Source organism: Oryzias melastigma, linkage group LG8 (assembly GCF_002922805.2).
Source record: "Oryzias melastigma strain HK-1 linkage group LG8, ASM292280v2, whole genome shotgun sequence".
Classification (NCBI taxonomy): domain Eukaryota; kingdom Metazoa; phylum Chordata; class Actinopteri; order Beloniformes; family Adrianichthyidae; genus Oryzias; species Oryzias melastigma.
Genome location: NC_050519.1, coordinates 23,175,169 through 23,192,868, shown reverse-complemented (window position 1 = coordinate 23,192,868; position 17,700 = coordinate 23,175,169). Strand labels below are relative to the sequence as shown.

The 17,700-nt window shown below is 41.5% G+C and overlaps 1 protein-coding gene across 1 annotated transcript; it reads right to left on the bottom strand.

Annotated features, from left to right (window-relative positions):
- Positions 1 to 1,529: 1,529 nt before the first annotated feature.
- zgc:86896 (uncharacterized protein LOC415190 homolog) lies at positions 1,530 to 14,260 on the bottom strand. Its single transcript, XM_024291639.2, has 10 exons — positions 14,155 to 14,260; positions 13,571 to 13,683; positions 12,177 to 12,281; positions 11,816 to 12,038; positions 11,527 to 11,634; positions 8,696 to 8,902; positions 8,529 to 8,604; positions 6,202 to 6,392; positions 2,516 to 2,606; positions 1,530 to 1,672 (listed from the first exon to the last, which is right to left on the bottom strand). The coding sequence occupies exons 2-10, from the start codon at positions 13,632 to 13,634 to the stop codon at positions 1,667 to 1,669; spliced, it is 1,071 nt and encodes a 356-aa protein (XP_024147407.1). The 5' UTR covers positions 13,635 to 13,683; positions 14,155 to 14,260; the 3' UTR covers positions 1,530 to 1,666.
- Between the last annotated feature and the right edge of the window lie 3,440 nt (positions 14,261 to 17,700).

Here is a 17,700-nt window from a genome sequence, read left to right as displayed (position 1 = left end):
ATTAGCCCAAAGTCAAACCACATTTTCGTTGTTCCTTCGCTGATTGGTCAGAGTTAGAGAAGCTTGTTGCCATTGGCTGACTCAGCAGTTCAGCTTTGTGTACGTCCATTCATGGAAAATGAACTAGAAAAAACGGGGGAACGCCTGAGTGACGTCATGGCTACTGTCCATCGCCTTCAGGAACATCAGCTGTTCTATGTTCTATGTTTTCCTGCTTTATTTTAAGATGAAAATGTAATTAATTTCACTCTGGGCTTTTATTTTGAAGGACGAGTGACGGTAACTAGGAGAGGCTCCTCTGAAGGCTGTGCTGGGGTGTGCACCAGACTGAAATCCTGTTCATATGAGACAGGGGTGTCAAACTCTAACACAAGTGGCCAAAATCTAAAACACACCTTAGGTTGCAGGATAAACATTTATTGAACTCTAAAACTACATTTAATCCCTACATTTAAACTAAAACTAAGCCCTGAAGTTGAAAGATGAATATGCTGAATCTCATAACCAGTTAAAATATTAGCTAAATGCCAAATTAGGCTTAAAAAAAAGTGATCAGTGATCATAGACACCACTGCTTTAAGTGGACACTGGAGACAACAGCCGTCAGGATATAAAAGCATTTGGAGACTTATTAATGGAGGCAAGTCTCCTTCAAAAGTACACCCTGCTATGTTTTTTGTTTGTTTGCTTTTTTTTGCTTTGGTTTTTCTAGACAGTTTCCATATTTCCAACCAGTCCAGTTAATTGTCCAAAAAGACTTCTAGGTATTTATAGGTGGTGGCCTATGTTTGGGTTGTCCCTTATTTAGATTTCAATAACCTTCTTTTATTATTAAAAACTTAAATAGAATACTTCTGTGAAGTAGCTTTAATAAACAAGTAAATAGAGCAAATATAAACTAGGAAAAAAATAACAATTTTCTTGTTATAAAAGTGATAATTAGTCACATGAGAAAGTTTAGTGGCTTCAGCTTTAAAGGCGCGGTCCCACAGGATATGACGGCCATATAACTGGTAAAAAGTTTGGGAAATCTGCCACATGTGCGAAGATGGCTAATTTTATGCATGTTTGTGGAATAGCACTGATACAGACCGGAGTCCATTCCACTGCCACTCCTCTGCCAGAGCACTGCGTATTCACGTGTAAGCGCGTCCTCACACGGGTGAAGGTGCTCACACACCAGCCGCGTCTCTCAATCCAGTTTGGAGAAAGGGTTCAGTCATGTGAAGTGGAGCTGACAGAAGACACTTGGGCTTCAAGGGAGAAGTTGCAGATTTCTGTCTGAAACCATTGATGGTGACTATATTACATAATAATGTTACCATCTGTTGGTATGTTTGTGTTGGACACAGCACAGAGCCCTGTGGTACACCACGGCTAACGTTGCTGTGTGAAGAAGACTCAGTTTCACTGAGAGCCTTCATCAGCATTTCATAACTTAAGTTGGATACAGCAGCTTTGGACCCCAATGAAGCACACCGTGTTCATGTTAGTGGAGTGACCTGAAATCATGAGTCAATAAGTTCCTGTTCGGCTGGGAATTTGACATCTTTTAATGCAGTGATCAGAATTCATTAGGTCACATTGCATTTTCATGTACTTCAAAATAACAAAAAAAGAGTGATTGAAGTCGCAGAAGATCTCCCAGAAACAGCATCTTTCAGAGTCAGTGCTGAAAAACAAGATAAAAATGGATAGACAGTGTTTAATTATTGGATCACTTAATCCAGGAGTGTCAAACTCAATCACACAGAGGGCCAAATCCAAAACACACATTAGGTTGAACAAGAGAAACATTTATTTAACACTCTAAAACTACATTTTTAAAACTTTAAAATCGTAACTTTTTAACATAATTATGAACTAGATATTTAGCATTACCTGTGATAATGCTAGTGTGAATGCTGTAAACTGAATTTGACCGCTGAAGATGCTAATGCTGATAGCTGAAGATGAAGGTGATAGCCAACTAAAATATTAGCCTAAATTTGCCAAATTAGTCTAGAAAAACAAAACAAAAAAAGTCTTGGATTAGCCAAAACAGCTAGCATGTACCTGAAAAAAAGTTTTTTTTTAAAAAGAGTTTTTTAAACTTCGTTTAAAAAAGCCTAAATTAGCCAAAATAGGTAACATGTAGCTGAAATATAAGCTAAACTACAAAATACCCTAAAAAAATAGTCAGAAAAGCTAACAGAATATCACATTTTAAAACTTTGAAAACTTTTTAACATAATTATGAATAATAAAAAGACAGGAATATTATTCCAGAATAAATCAACTTAATCCTTAAATAACTTTCAATATTTTACTCTCCATAAAAATATATATTTTGTTTAAATTATACAAGTTAGAAACAAACACAAGATAACATCGGGTCATTAATAACAATAAAATAAAATGATCTGGAGGGCCGGATAGAATTACCTGGAGGGCCGGATCCGGCCCCCGGGCCTCGACTTTGACACATGAGACTTTGCTGACAAGAAGAGTAACATGATGTTTTCAAGTGTTCTACCTTAAAAGTCCAGATCACCATGGCTCCGTCCAGACCCACACTGCTGTACTTGTCCACTTTGCTTTTGTCCCCTGACATGACGCACAGCTGCCTGCAGAGCACAGCACATGCAGATGAATACAGAACTTTTCCCAGCAGCATCACAGTGAAGAGCAGATCGAACTCATCCCGTCACACACAGCTGTGCTGGAATGCAAACACTGGAGGAAGCAGCCTCTGTGGTAGCACAATTGTTCAACTGCAGTTCTGTGGGTTCAGAATGATGAGTGTTTTTATGTGAAACTCACAAAATTAAACATTCACTTCAATGAATAGACTGTTTTGACTGTTTGTCTCCACTTGCAGACACATAGTTCCGTTAACCCCTGAGGCTTAAACACAAAATCTTTAACATACTGTAACTTTTCAAACGTTAAGACGATATTTCTAGGAGATTCTAAAGGAGAAAAGCGGCTCATCAAGGAATTGTTGTGTTAAAAGTTGAAAAGTTACAGTAAATCAAAGAACACCGGAGCTCTGGTGATAAAGGGTTAACGTCATATTTTCCTCATCTGAGCTGGCATTTGCATCAAAACTCTATGGCTGGATTGCTCTAATAATGTTTTCTTCTTTTTTGCCATGCTGATGTCAGCTTGAGTTTGTGTGTCAGGCATGACAGTTCCGGCCCTTTTGCTGCCCTCTCCTGTTTCTTTTTGGTTCCTTCCATTGGTTCTGTTGCTTGCTTTCTCCTATCTCTCCTCTACAGGTGTCCAGAATGAGGCGGGGCATCCTGGCACACCTGCCACTCATCACCCCAGTACCATTTAAGACCGGTTCCTCCAGCTTTTCCCTGCCAGTCCATCTGCTAATCGGTAGTGGTATTAACCCACATCTGAGTCTGCATCCCTGGTCTGTTACACTGTCCCGAGGTCGGCAACCTTTAAAGGCTGGTTAAACCAGCCTTAACAGTAAAAGAACCCTTTGGGTTTGTTTTCTACTGATCAAAACCTAGAAGGAGCTGTATAGTCTTACTTTAACCTTCAAAAAATTACCTACGTTTTAAAAATAAATATGAATTATGTCTATTTTTGGCACAAACAAAAGCAAAAATAGAAAAACAAACTAGCATCTCTCAAAATGTGTGTTTTTTATTTTTTTACCTCAGTAGATGCCAAATTAGTCAAATAATTGCATTGAGACAACAGTAAAAAGATCTTCTAATTTTGTTCTTGTTTTTGTCTTTTCAGTCCTCGGGCTAATGTGGGACAGCCAGTCGTCAAACTGGGTCACAGAAAAATGGAAGTCTGGTAAAATTCAGACGCAGCTCTTGGAGAAGATGGTGAAGCTCAGCGTACGGGGAGAGTTTCTGAATGATCTCATGAACCCTGATATAAGATGTGATTGCTAATGCTTTTGTAGAGCTCTTCACAATAAATAAATCTGATCCCTCAACATCATCCATGTCTTCATTTCATTGGTAACAAAATACAGACACTGCTCCATGTGGTGATCATCAGGCTAAAAACTTTTGTCGGCAGCTCCTCCCACATGCATCCAGAGCATCAAGTTTATGACATTGACTGTACATGAGAACTGGACTGAGGGACATCTCCCCCTGGTGTTCCAAACAGGAAGTACCTGCTTCTTCCCATAGACTTCTACAGAGAAATAAACAGTTGTTACTCAGTCATTCTATTGGTCACAATAAGCATTCTTTCTCTGATACATTTTTATATCTTCTTGATTATCCTCATTTTATTTCATAATATTTTTTTCAGTATTTTAAGTTATTTAAGTTATGAATTGAACTAATCAGATGCCTCAGTAAAAGCGTGTTGTACACACAGTCTAACAAAACTGGACTTCTCGAGCCATCAGGTCCCCCATTGGAAATGCATCACCTCCACTCCTCATGAAAGTAGACCGCCGCTTTCACCGTCACTTCCTGAAACGGATACCGCCATTTTCCAAATCTCCAGCGATTGGTCTGAGTCATATCTGAGTCATGAATCTACAGGAAGTACTGTCGCCAATCAGGAGTGAGTTTATTGTGAGTTTCCGCATCTTTCCATGCCTCGACCACAAGACCGCGGGATGTAAACAGATTCTACTTTAATAACACCAGAGAATTGTACAAGTCATTGTTGAAGCCTTTGAGGGAGAACCATTCTAACATTTGATTCTGTCAGCGGTCCTTTGGGATTTACTTACATTTATTCCTTTTTGTCGAGATAAAAGGAGCGTTTGGGTTACGCCGCAGCAGAACGGGACATGCCCCCCGCGCGCCGTAGCAGCAGCTTGTCACTTCACATGCACTGCCAGGTTACAGTCTGATCAGATGCACGTGAGAAGCGCGTTCAGAAGTATTTAAAATAAATAACCATCCTAACAAGTGAACAGCTGGATCTTTTTTCTGTTTGAAAATACGACCAGGTCCTTTCAAGTTTGTCTCGCGCTCCTCAAACGGCTGCGTCTAATTGAGGTTGAAGCTAGAAAAGTGCGGCGAAAATAAATCTTTGGTTGGTGGTTTTATGCGCATATACGCAACTTATAATTTATAAGCTACAATCAAAACAGCGAAAAAAAAGAAAAACGAACGTTAAACAAACAAAAAAGTCCAAAGCACATAACCTCAGAGTGAAATCTATTTCTACAGAGTAAATCCTCATCTAAAAATGTCGACAGCATGCTCCTCTTGTTGTTTTAAACTGCTGCATCGGTACATTCCATTGAGGAAAACAACAGTAGGACAATGATTGGTACATTGTTGAATTGTAAAGTAGGTGTTAAAAGGTCTTCACGGACCCATTGATGAAGTCTGCTCCCATTGGCTACCCGTCATCTGTCAATCAAACCCCCCAGACGGTCGACGTCAGACCCACAAACGCTTATTGAGCCATCTGATTGGTCAATTTATAACTCTAATAAACTTGTGATAATGTAAAAAAATCTTTAAAAAAAATTAGGATTAGAAATAAGAAGTTAATCAGAAAGCAGCAGAGGAAGAATGATTATTCTGACATATAAAATGACTGAGAAATAACTGTCTGTTTCTCAATGTAAGTCAATGGGACTTTGGCCTTTTTGGAACCCAGTGGTACTTCCTGTATGGAACACGGAAGGAGGGGGGCTTGCTCTGTCCAGTTATTTCTCATGCAGTCAATGCTTGTACCCACTGGCCCCACCTCAATGTTAAAAATGTTTGACAGATTCTCTAAAGTCAGTTTTCAGTATTAGGGGTATGGCCTTCCAACAAGCTCACTCCTGATGTGTGAAAGTAGAAACATCAGACTCAACCGACTCAGACCAATCACGGCTAACTAACCTCCCTGATTGCAAATGGTGGTGCCCACATTGCTGAGAAATTTGTGAATTATTTGACTTAATTTTGCTGGAATCAGAAGAAAGGTATTTTCTCTGTGTGATGTCACACTCGCTCTGTCCAGTTCTGTTATACAGTCAACGGTTTATAAACAGATTTTTGGACAAGTGTTGAGCCGCAGATCCATCACACGTCCAAATAGAAGCAGAAATTTGATGCACAAATCTGGTTTGGTGTGTACAAAGCATTAAACATCCAGCTCCACTCCCAAAGATTCTCCTTATTTGTACCAGTAAATATATGCTGTAGGTTGATTATTTTTTTCAAGCATGTATTTGATAAAATAACAACTCCCTGCCCTAGAAAGTGAAGCAGTTTTCCTTACGTGATGCTGTTCTGGTGAAGGGTGTTCAGTTCTTTGTCATCCTCCTCTGTGGCCTTCTTATCCAAGTTGCGGAAATGTTGCATGGCTGACATGCTGCCCTTGGAGGTCTGCTTGGGAATATCCAACTTCTTCACAAATTCCAGGGAACCAGGACTCTTGAATGTGAACTGATATGGACAGCAGTCATGACCCTAAAATCGACACAAGGTACGAGGTGAGCGGAGGCCAAAAAGGATCATTCACCCTCATGTACTAAAGGCTGTAAATACTCCAGATCCTTGTCTTTATAAATAAAAGCTTACTATCAGTCAGTTTAAGAAAAGTCATCATACTTCAATGAAAGAAGAAGCAACGTTTTACTTGTATCTCTTTCTCATTTATAAATCTAAAAACAGACTATCTATCCATTAAACCAGCTGTGTTCCTGCTTGGGGCCATGAGGTTGCTGGAGCCAATCCATAAAAGGGCAACACAGAGACAGACAAACACCCAAAGATATTTTAGAATTACTAATTAATGTCAGGACTGTTCCTGGGGGGATCGTCAGGGCCATACTTCCTGTTTCCTGTTCTTGAGGAAAGTCAACTGTTCTGGAGGTGGGAAGAGTTGTCTGGACCGCTCCTCCTTTCATCTGTTCCCGAAGAGGGGGTCTCATACCCCTCACATCTGTCTGGCTGCAAGACCCCTAAACTGTGTTCTGGACTTCTTTGTTTGTTTGTTTGCTTTGGTCCATGTCCCCTCTGTCAGCATTTCCCCTCCTGGCTCCACATACGACCACCAGAGGGAGCCCTCACCTGAGTATTGACCCTGCACTCCCTCTCTACTCCCAGCCAGATCTCCTCAGCTGTTTTCAATCCACCTCATCACCACCAGTGTATATAGTCTGCCTTCAGTCACCACCTCACTGCGAAGCCTTGTATTGCCATGCATACATCTCTGAGCATTTCTAGTTACTGTGTCTCCTGGTTTTGATCTCTGCTTGTTTCTTCGGTTTCCCGCCTGCCTCCTCCCTCGACCCACGCCTGGACTCTGACCACGCTTATGTCTTGCCCTTGTCCATTAAACCATTTGCATATGGATCCAAACGTCTCAGCCTCTTTGTCACACCCTCCTCCCTGGTGTTTTGTTTTTGGGCATCTGGGATCTGCCCTTTCGGGTAGGGGTACTGTCAGGACTGGGAACTTTGGTTTGGATTTTTGATAGTAGTTAAGATTTTTGATCATGTTCTGCTTGAAAGGGTACTTCATCACACTAGTTTCCAGTTCATGATCCACAGCTGTCTTCAGTTAGATAATCAACATCCGTGTATGTAAGTGTATTTCAGTCCCTCAGGGTCAGGTCATCTCTTCTGTTCTGCTTCGTCACTGGCTTGGTTCGCTATGGTTTTGTCATGTTTAAGTTTATTTAGCAAATGTTTAAGTTTCTACCACAAAGTCTTGCCTCCTGCATTTGGGTCCTTCTTCACCTCCATTCCTGACAAATAACTTACAAAGGATGTTTTGGGACTATAGGATGAAGCCAGAAAGCGTGCAGAAAACCCATGGTTACTTGTGGAGAACATGCCAACTCGACTAAGGAAGGATATGAGATATGGGATATACAGGGCTGTCGTGCAAGGGTGTAAGGGTGATAACCACTACACAACCCCCATGCACCATCTTAATACATGCCACTTTAGGGGGGCAGCCGTCAAATCAAAAATGACCAGACCTTCCTCTATCCAGTCATTTTGTCCAGCTCCTCTGGGGGGTTCTGAGCCATTCACTGGGCAACGTGTCCTGGGGGAACTGGGATCTCCGCCCAATGGGACACGCCCGGACCACCTCCCCAGGGAGGCGACCAGGAAACATCCAGACCAGATGCCAGAGCCACCTCAACTGGCTCCTCAGGATGTAGAGGCGGAGGAGCTCTACTCTGAACTCTCTCCAGGTGGCCAAGCTTCTCTAAGGGACTGGCCAGCCACCCCACAGAGGAAACTCTGTTCTCTGGGTCATGACCCAGAGCTCATGATCATAGGTTAGTATTGGAACAAAGATTAACTGGTAAATTAAGAGATGATTAATGATTCCTCTCTTTTTTCAGCACAATGAACCGGGACAGCGAAAACATAGGAGCAATCTCTGATCTTCCCTCATTCTTCAACAAAACCCCAAGATACTTAAAGTCCTCCACCTGGGGCAGGAACACTCCACCCATACTGTGACTCTGACAGGGATTATGTGGCTTTGGAAAAAGAATGGATGATTATTTAGTGTTGTTGTGCCTATGTCAGGAAACTTAGTGATGGAGCCTTGGTTGATTCCCTGAAGCTGTGTGTACAAAGTTACCGCAGCAACAATCTCAGATGCACTGACGAAGAGGACGCTGAGCAGTGGAAGATGGCTGGTGCTCAGCTGGGTCACCCTGAGCAGACAGATGGGATGCAGGGATGTTAGCATGTACAATGCTGGGGAAAAAAAACATCTGTGAGGTGCATAGTAGCAGCAGAACTCACTGTTTTCCCTCAGTGGCATCAGCCACACTGATGCTGCTGTTGTGGGCCACCCAGGCCAGCTGGTCTCCTGCTGGGGAGAAGGAGACACTGTGGACCCATCCTCCACAATCCTTGTGCTCCAGCAGAACCTCTCCAAACGGCATCTTTGCCCCCCAGGCTGTGGGTCCAGGCTTGTCCTCAATATCTTTGATGTAGGCAGAAAAGATCCTGTGAAGCATGGAGGTCCGTGAGTCATTTCTGAGACCAGACATCCTCATGAGATGATTGTACAATGGAGGAATTGAGTAGAAACTTTTTTTTTCAAAGCAGCTTACTGATTACTTTTACAATTAAGATGGTTAATGTGCAACAGGTAGAGCGGCCAACCTATGACCAGAAGGTCGCAGCTTGGGCTCCTGCCTTACCTAACCGTGTGCTAGAGTGTTTCTTGGGCAAGAGACTGAACCCCACATGAGGGTCTGGTTATGGTGTCAATGTGTTTTCAAAGTGCTTTGGGCCTTCATCAAGGTAGAAAAGTGTCATGTGAGTATATGTCATTTATGTCGATGTGGGGCAAAGTGATTTTGCAAAAGACCCAATTGGAAAAGTGAAGAGGGAATGAAGAGGATGAAGAGTGGAAAGGCTCTTGGTCCTGATGATATACCTGTGGAGGTATGGAAGTGTCTAGGAGAGATGGCAGTGGAGTTTCTGACCGGGTTGTTCAACAGGATCTTAGGTGGTGAGAAGATGCCTGAGGAATGGAGGAGAAGTGTGATGGTGCCCATTTTTAAGAATAAGGGAGATGTGCAGAGTTGTGGTAACTACAGAGGAATAAAGCTGATGAGCCATACAATGAAGTCACAAGAATGAAGGTTAGAGGATAGACAGAGTACATGTGTGTGAATGAGAGGAACCAGAGTGGAAGAGTGAGGTTACAGGGAGAAGAGATAAAGAAGGTGGAGGAGTTTAAGTATTTAGGGTCAACAGTACAGAGTAATGGAGAGTGTGGAAAAGAAGTGAAGAGGAGAGTGCAAGCAGGTTGGAATGGGTGGAGAAAAGTGTCAGGTGTGATGTGTGACAGAAGAGTTTCAGCACAAATGAAAGGAAAGGTGTACAAGACTGTGGTGAGACCAGCCATGTTGTTTGGACTAGAAACAGTGGGACTGAAGAAAAGACAGGAAGCAGAGCTGGAGGTAGCAGAGATGAAGATGCTGAGGTTCTCTTTGGGAGTGACCAGGATGGATAGGATCAGGAATGAATACATCAGAGGGACAGCACATGTTAGAGGTTTTGGAGATAAAGTCAGAGAGGCCAGACTGAGATGGTTTGGACATGTTCAGAGGAGAGACAGTGAATATATTGGTAGAAGGATGCTGAGTCTAGAGCTGCCAGGAAAGAGGTCTAGAGCAGGGGTCCCCAAACTGAGGAGGGTGGAATCCGGCCCGGATCCGACCCTCCTCCACATTTAGGCTGGCCCCCCGAACTGTTTTGGCTAAATTAGACATGTTTCCATTTTTTAGGCTAATTTGGAGTTTAGCTAATTTTTCAGCAACATATTAGCTGTTTAGCTACTTTGGGCTTTTTTCATTTTTTTAGGATATTTGGAAGTTCAGCTATATGCTAGCTGTTTTGTCTAATTTAGAATTTTTTTTGTTATATTCAGCTAAATTGGCACTTCGCTAATATTTTAGCTAAGCTATCAACTTCAGTGTTTTCAGCTATCAGCTTCAGGGTTTTTAGCTATCAATTTAAGCATTGGGCTGCACGGTGGCGCAGTGGTTAGCGCTCTTGCCTCACAGCCTCACAGCAAGAAGGCACCAGTTCGAATCCCAGCTGGGGGATTTGGGACCTTTCTGTGTGGAGTTTGCATGTTCTCTCCGTGCATGCGTGGGTTTTCTCCGGGGACTCCGGCTTCCTCCCATCGTCCAAAAACATGCTTCATAGGTTCATTGGTGACTCTAAATTGTCCCTAGGTGTGAATGTGAGAGTGAATGTGTGTGTGATTGAGGCCCTGAGACAGACTGGTGACCTGTCCAGGGTGAACCCCGCCTTCACCCATCAGTAGCCGGGATAGGCTCCGGCACCCCCGTGACCCCGGAGGGGAAGAAGCGGCCAAGAAGATGGATGGATGAATTTAAGCATTTTCAGCTATTAATTTATCACAGGTAATGCTATATATCTAGTTTTTAAAAAGTTTTAGTGTTATTTGTTCTATGAAGATTACAAAAAATAATTAATTAAAATTTGTCTGTGTGTGGCTTTCTGGAAAACCATAAATCTTTACGTTCAAGCTGTGATTGTTAAACTTTTTCTGTCAGCCTATAAACTTACCCCAGCCCCCCATCAGAGAAGAAAACAGTTTTGTGGCCCCCACAAGGAAAAGTTTGGGGATTCCTGGTCTAGAGGAAGACCAAAGAGGAGGTTTATGGCTGCAATGAAGGAAGAGATGGAGGTGGCTGGTGTTGGAGTATGCAGAAGACAGGGTTAGATGGAGGACGCTGATTCGCTGTGGTGATCCCTTAAGGGAAAGCCAAAAACAAAAGAAGAAGAAGATGACCAAGACTATCTGGTCGGAAATCTGAATCCAACATCAACTATTGCAGAAAGGCTTTCCAACCCATCTGCCTGCAGTCTCATCCACTGCTGTTATGCCCTTAGAGGGAGTGAGTGACAAACGTGTGATGTTTTATCCCATTTCAGGCAATGTGGATGTTTCATCTTGAGCTCATAAGCTGTTGAGCAGCAACCTTTTGGTTTGAGACCTTGGCTTGTGTTAACTGCCAGAACTGTTTGTTGGTATTGTACAGGTACTTTGTATTTCCTTCATATTTTCTCTTCACTGCTGGTCTTACCTGCAGTGAAGGTCTGCAGACCCCGCTGCCAGGAGGATGTTGTTAGGATGCCAGCTCAGACTCAGGACAGTGGAACAAATGGGCTTCTTAATGTGCTTACTTAACCACCTAGAAGAAGTAGAACAACACAACAGGGGGTTGACATATACTCAGCAGATTTTGCACTAGAAAAGGATGGCCTGTTTGTTCGTGCTGGAATAAAAGCTGCTTGGATCTCACACCTGAAGATCCCACATAAAAACATCTGGTTGTGATGGAATCAGAAGAGTTTGTTCTCAGTTGTCCTCACCAGTCGTTCTCCTTGTCAAAATAGCAGACAGAGATGAGTCGAGCTCCACTGCCCAGAGCAAACTTGTTCTCCAGTGGGGACCACTTCACACAAGTGGCTGCACGGTTGATCCTCAGCAGAACCAGCGTGGGTTTCCAAACGCTATCCTTCAGAGTCCACACGTAGGCGTTCCGATCGGATGCGCATGTCACGATCCGGTTGGACTCTGGAGCCCAGTCAATTCCTGTCAACCAAACAGCTGCATGAGCCCCTGTTCTCCCTCACAATACAACACTGCACCTGACACCGGCTCTAAACGGGACGATATCAATTCGGTTTACGCTTGTCTGAGCAACACTGCGGAGTCAGGTAGATCGTTTACCTGTGATGCGTCCGCTGTGCTCCGTCAGCTCATCGATCTTCACCCAGTCTTTTCCTTTCTTCTCGTAGATATTTACCACATTGTTGTTAGGGCTCACAGCAATTTCTGTCGGGACAGATCAAACCAATTCATTATCTTATCATGAGACCGCATGAAAGCAAACGCAAATCTTTAGCAATGAGTTTGAGTTAGGTTTGTAATAACTGAAAACAATGTTTTGAAAAGTAGTTTGAAATCAGCACTCTGCATGGATAATGCCTTGATTGATGACAGAGGGAGAGAACAACGTTGGTTCTGCGTTTGAGTGTAATCACAACACGCCTTTTGTAAAAATCTGATGGTCTTTTAGAGCATCAATGTGAAAAAGAGATCTTGCTAGATCCTTGAAATTCCCCATCTATCAGTCTAAATAATTCTGTTTAACAAAAGTAGTTTTCCTTTCAGAGAAACTACACTACAAAAACTTTTAGATCAGGGGTCTTAAACTGGTGGCCCCCAAGGGCCATTAGAGGCCCCCATGTTGATATTTTGTGGTCCCTGCCTTAATATGAAAGTTCAATGTCTACTAAGCAATATCTTCTGTGTCCACGTTTCTTTGATGATAGTATGTATCGGCTTTGTGATGTTTCAGCTTTACACTCAAAACTCTGCGTTGATCTGGTCGTCAGAAAACTCCTTAGCAACAGTTGCTAGCGTTATTAGCTTCTGTTGATTCAAGGAAGATGTTGCTTAGTAGTACATGAACAACTGTTCAATAAGATTGTTCAGTAGACATGAACAATGGACCAAAGACATATATAGTGGACGCAAAAACATATTTTTGTCACAAATGGAACCTCATACGGCCCAGCCTCAGCCAGACTCTGCCTTCAATGCCCCCAATGTAAACTGAGTTTGAGACCCCTGATTTAGACGCTTGTCTCCACTCACTCCAGGCAACTTTGTAACCATGTTGGAGTCGGGAACTAAAAATGTAGGGATTGTAGAGTGGCAGGGATGGTGAGGTGGAGATCTAGGTGAACATCCAGCTTGAAGCAGCCCTGCTCTAAAGCACACAGATGCAGTAGAGATGGAGCAAAGTGAAATATCTGAAAGGTTTACCCCCGTTTTTTCCCTGCTTTCGATCCTGATGATCATGCAGTTCAGCTGCAGGCTTTGTAAGAACTCAACTGCACTGGAAAATGGTAACATGTAGACATTAAAGGTCTGTGAGTCCATTTCCTGTATTGATTCTCAGATTCTTGCTGTTCTCTAAGCACCATGATTACAGCTGGAGGAGGCTGTCAGTCAGGCTCCTCCCCTTCTGAGTCTTCCCGCAGAATGGACTTGAAGCGACGAGCCCATGGTGACATGAGTGAGGAAGTATTTGTCTGTTAGTGCATTGCTTCACCTACGTGTCCTGTCTTTGTTCCAGGCGTGGCAGGAGAGTGGTTCAAAGCCAAAGCTGTGCAGCGACATGTCTGAGCAGAGGCCGGCGGGGCTGCAGGAATGTGAGCTGCTGCAGGCGCTGTCGATCAGCAAAAACGGGAAAATTCAGCACACTTGTCTGGGGTGTTAGAATGAGACTGGAGCTGGTTTAAGCCATGTCGTTTCTGAAAACCATGTCAAGATTGCATAATAAAAACGTTCAAGTGTGAAGATTGCGACAACTAGCACCATACATTTAGGTTCTCTCAAAAACTAAAAGATAGAAATAATATTTCTGAGATCCAAATTTCAAAGTTTCTCGTTTCCTCGCTCCCTGCCTCCTCGGAGTACAGTCCAATATAAAACAGATTTCCTCTAAACTTTTTCCTGAAACTTTATGTCTGACGTCTGCCTCAGGTAGATGGATGGAAGTGAAGTCCCAGCTTTGCTTTTGTCTTCGTTTTATTTCCTGACTTAATCAAAGTGTAACATGCAGAAACAGCCATAAGTGGTGACACACACGACAACGAGATATCAGGTGGAAAGAAGAATCATTAACTATGGCTCTTACCTCGGTGTGTTCGTGGACTCTGGGCAGTCAACACGAATGCTCTGCTCTCTGAGACTGAAGGAGAAGTAGGAGGAAGAGGAGGAAGAGGAGGAAGGAGGGTGTGTCTGCAGCCGCAGGAGGATCCAGAGCAGGTTTGAGGAAAACAAACCTACCTGCCTTTTACTAACTGTAACCAGGCAGAAACAAAGCCTTACTGATGTCTTATACTACCTTTAACCAGACATCACCATCACTAATGGTTAGTCGTGGGAATGCCTTGCAGCATTCACATCATGGTGATCCTCCTGCTTCTTTATGCTTTCTCACGTACATTTTTTGACACATTAAAACAAAATCACATTTATGCAGTTACTGCAATCTTGGTATCAAAACGTTCAGCACTCTCAGGACATAACCGCTTGTACTGTTGTATTTGTAAGTTTTAGGCAATTTAAAATATTATGCAATTTATGAGATTTTTTCAGCCAATGTTTGGTCAATGGAATGTTTTTGTTGTTGCACTTTTCAACATATGCAATTTAGACATCAAAAAGCTCAGCATGTTCTGGACACCCATGCTTTCTTTTTGTTATTCATACGTTTCACGTTTCTTTTCTTTTCTTTTCTTTTTTACGCAATTTTATTCAAATTTTTTATTGCTTTTTTGGCTAATGTGGAATCTACTGGCGTTTTGGGGGGCAATTTGGTATTAAGCTAATACATTAGCAACTTGTTTGCACTTTTGGATAATTTGACATCTAATGAGAGGTAGTAGTTCACTTTCAGCTTATCCCTTTTGGGGTCTCCACAGCGTAACAGCACCCTCTGTTTGGCATCAGTGATTTGGCAGAGTTTTTACGCCGGATGCCCTTCCTGACACAACCCTGTACTTGAGGGGCACAGGGACCCAGTTAGGCAGCAGCGTCAGGGGTCTTGCCTAAGGACCCAATCTGGGTGGGGATCAGTGGACAACCCTGGGAATTGAACCCGGGGCTCCTGAGTGTCAGCCCTTCACCTAGCCCACTGAGCCACCCACTGACATCTAATTAGATGTTTTGGCTAATTTTGGGATGAGCTCATCTTTTAGCAACGTGCCAACTTTTTTTATTTTGGGGGGGCTAATTTGAAGTCAAGCTAATATTTTTGCAACATCCAACGTGTTAGCATTTTTGGGCAATTTGGCATCTATTTGGGTTTGTTGGGCAATGTTCTGGGTTGCGCTTACATTTTTGGGTGTTATGTAAATAATTTTAGCATCCACATTCAGCAGAAAGCGTTCACACTAATATTATCACAATAATGCAATTTTTCTAGTTTTTACTCTGATCATGTTTGGAACTCCTGTGATTCAGTAAAAAAAACAAACACCTAAAATGTTATTGCCACAAGCTGCAAGACCAAGATATATTAACGGGTAAAAAACACCAAAAAGTTGTGGAGTTAAACTAATCCCATCTAAAATAACTGAGACAAATTTCCTGTTAACTAGTCCGAAACAACTGCACTTCATTTTTGTGATCATTACAACTGTGTTCAGTCCTGATTGTTCACAGAGACGACTGTCCTGCTTTGTAGGTGGAATCATTTGACTTGATTTTTTTTTCAGGTAATATTATTGTTTGAGTCTTTTTGAGCCACTCAAGTCTCAGGTTTTCTGTTTGGTCTCTATGGTGGCCCTGAAGAGTGAAAAACATTAACCTATTATTTCATGTAAAAACATTTTAAACATCACAACAACAATTAAAAACAGAACACAAAAAAAGCAGTTTTAAAAAAACAGTAGTACGTCTTAGATTAAAAAAAATTAAACAAAAAAAAACTCAGAAAGCAAAATGAAATTTAAAAAAATGAAACACAAGAAGAAACGGGAAAAGGTAGGTTTTTATGGGACGTCACTGACTGGATGATAATATCCAATACCACTTCATGTCAAATAACTTTCAGATGAAATGATGGACAAACATCCTCATCTAATAAGTGCATCCCTAAATACTTACCAGCTCCAGTTTCCATATGAAAGAAAAAACATTTTGAAAAGCAAAAGTAAATTGCAGAAATCAAGAAGAAATATTATTCTGTCTGATTTGGGTTTTTGGTCTTAATCAGGAGTCTGCAACCTGCAGCTCCGGAGCCAACCTTACATTGTGGCTCTCTGGTTAAAAAAAATGTTTAACATTTTTAGAAAGTAACTGTAAAGGAAAAAGTAAGGAGAATAAATAAATAAATAAATAATCTCAAAAGTTATTCAAATTGTTCCCAAACAGTTGAAGGACAGTATGAATCATTCCACGAGGATCCTAACAACAGTAGCTGAAATTCTCCATCAATCATTTGTAGTTTATTAACGTCATACTGACACATTTGATTCAGCTTACAGCATTCACACTAGAAGTATCACAGGTAATGCCAAATATATAGTTCATACTTATGTTAAAAAGTTACGGTTTTAATGTTTTCAAAATGTAGTTTTAGTGTTCAATAAATGTTTACCCTGTTCGGCCCGGGACCTAAGGTGACTTTGAGATTTTAGCCCCTTGTGTGACTGAGTTTGACACTCCTGCAATAGAGTCTTTAAAGAAAAGTCCTCTTTACTTAAAAAAAAAGTCAGTTATTGATCTTATTATGTTTACTGATCTGTCAGACCAAAAAAAAAAGTGTTTTAAATGCAAAAATATTTTTTTTCCTCTAGCTTTTTTTATTTATTTCAAATTATCTGAAAGTGATGGCTACAATTGGTCAGAATTGACTATGTGGATTTGTTAAATCAGCAAGAGAATCCTATGCTTTTTTGAAAAAATAAAAATAATATTATCCAATGAAATGTTACCCGTCATGGAATGACCCAAGGACAGCATGAGAACACGTGGTGCTCTTGAATTACATTCAGGCTTGTTTCAGTAAGTAAGCTCTCTGCCAAACCACCAGTGCCTATATGTGAAAACCTGATTAACTGTGGTGACCCCTGACGGGATAAGCCGAAAGGTGAGCAACAACAACTTGAACTGAGTGTTATAGTGTAACATATTTACCGGTCTGATTAAGCGTCAGCTTTTAGAAAAATTGCTTTTACTTTACTTAGATTTGTTATCAATCTCTTTGAGGTGTGGCTCGTTGGTTCTAGGCAGGGTGTGATTCTCACAGGAGAAAGAAATTAGGAGAGCCTTGCTCCTTCTGGAACGACGGAGAGGCATCATTCAGTCCAGTTCTCTTATACAGTCAATGGTGGAGGCTGAACTTAAAGTATTTAGGTGTGATGAAAATGGATCACACTGATGTGCGGCGGAGGCAGTTTTGCATTTACTATTGAATTTTGACATAATACAGCATGACAAACTAAGATTTGATATATTTTATTTACTTTAAATTAGTTTAAGTAAATAGTGTTTTAAAATGTCATTTTTAATATCGTATAGTAAATTAAAAATGCATTTTTATTTTACTTATGGGCTACTTTGAATTATGGATAATTGATTTATCTAGTTTATTTTAAGCATTTTAAAGCATAACGAAAATAGTGGAAAGTTTAGTGTATCTCCAGTTATTTCTATTTTTGAGAGGTTGATTAAA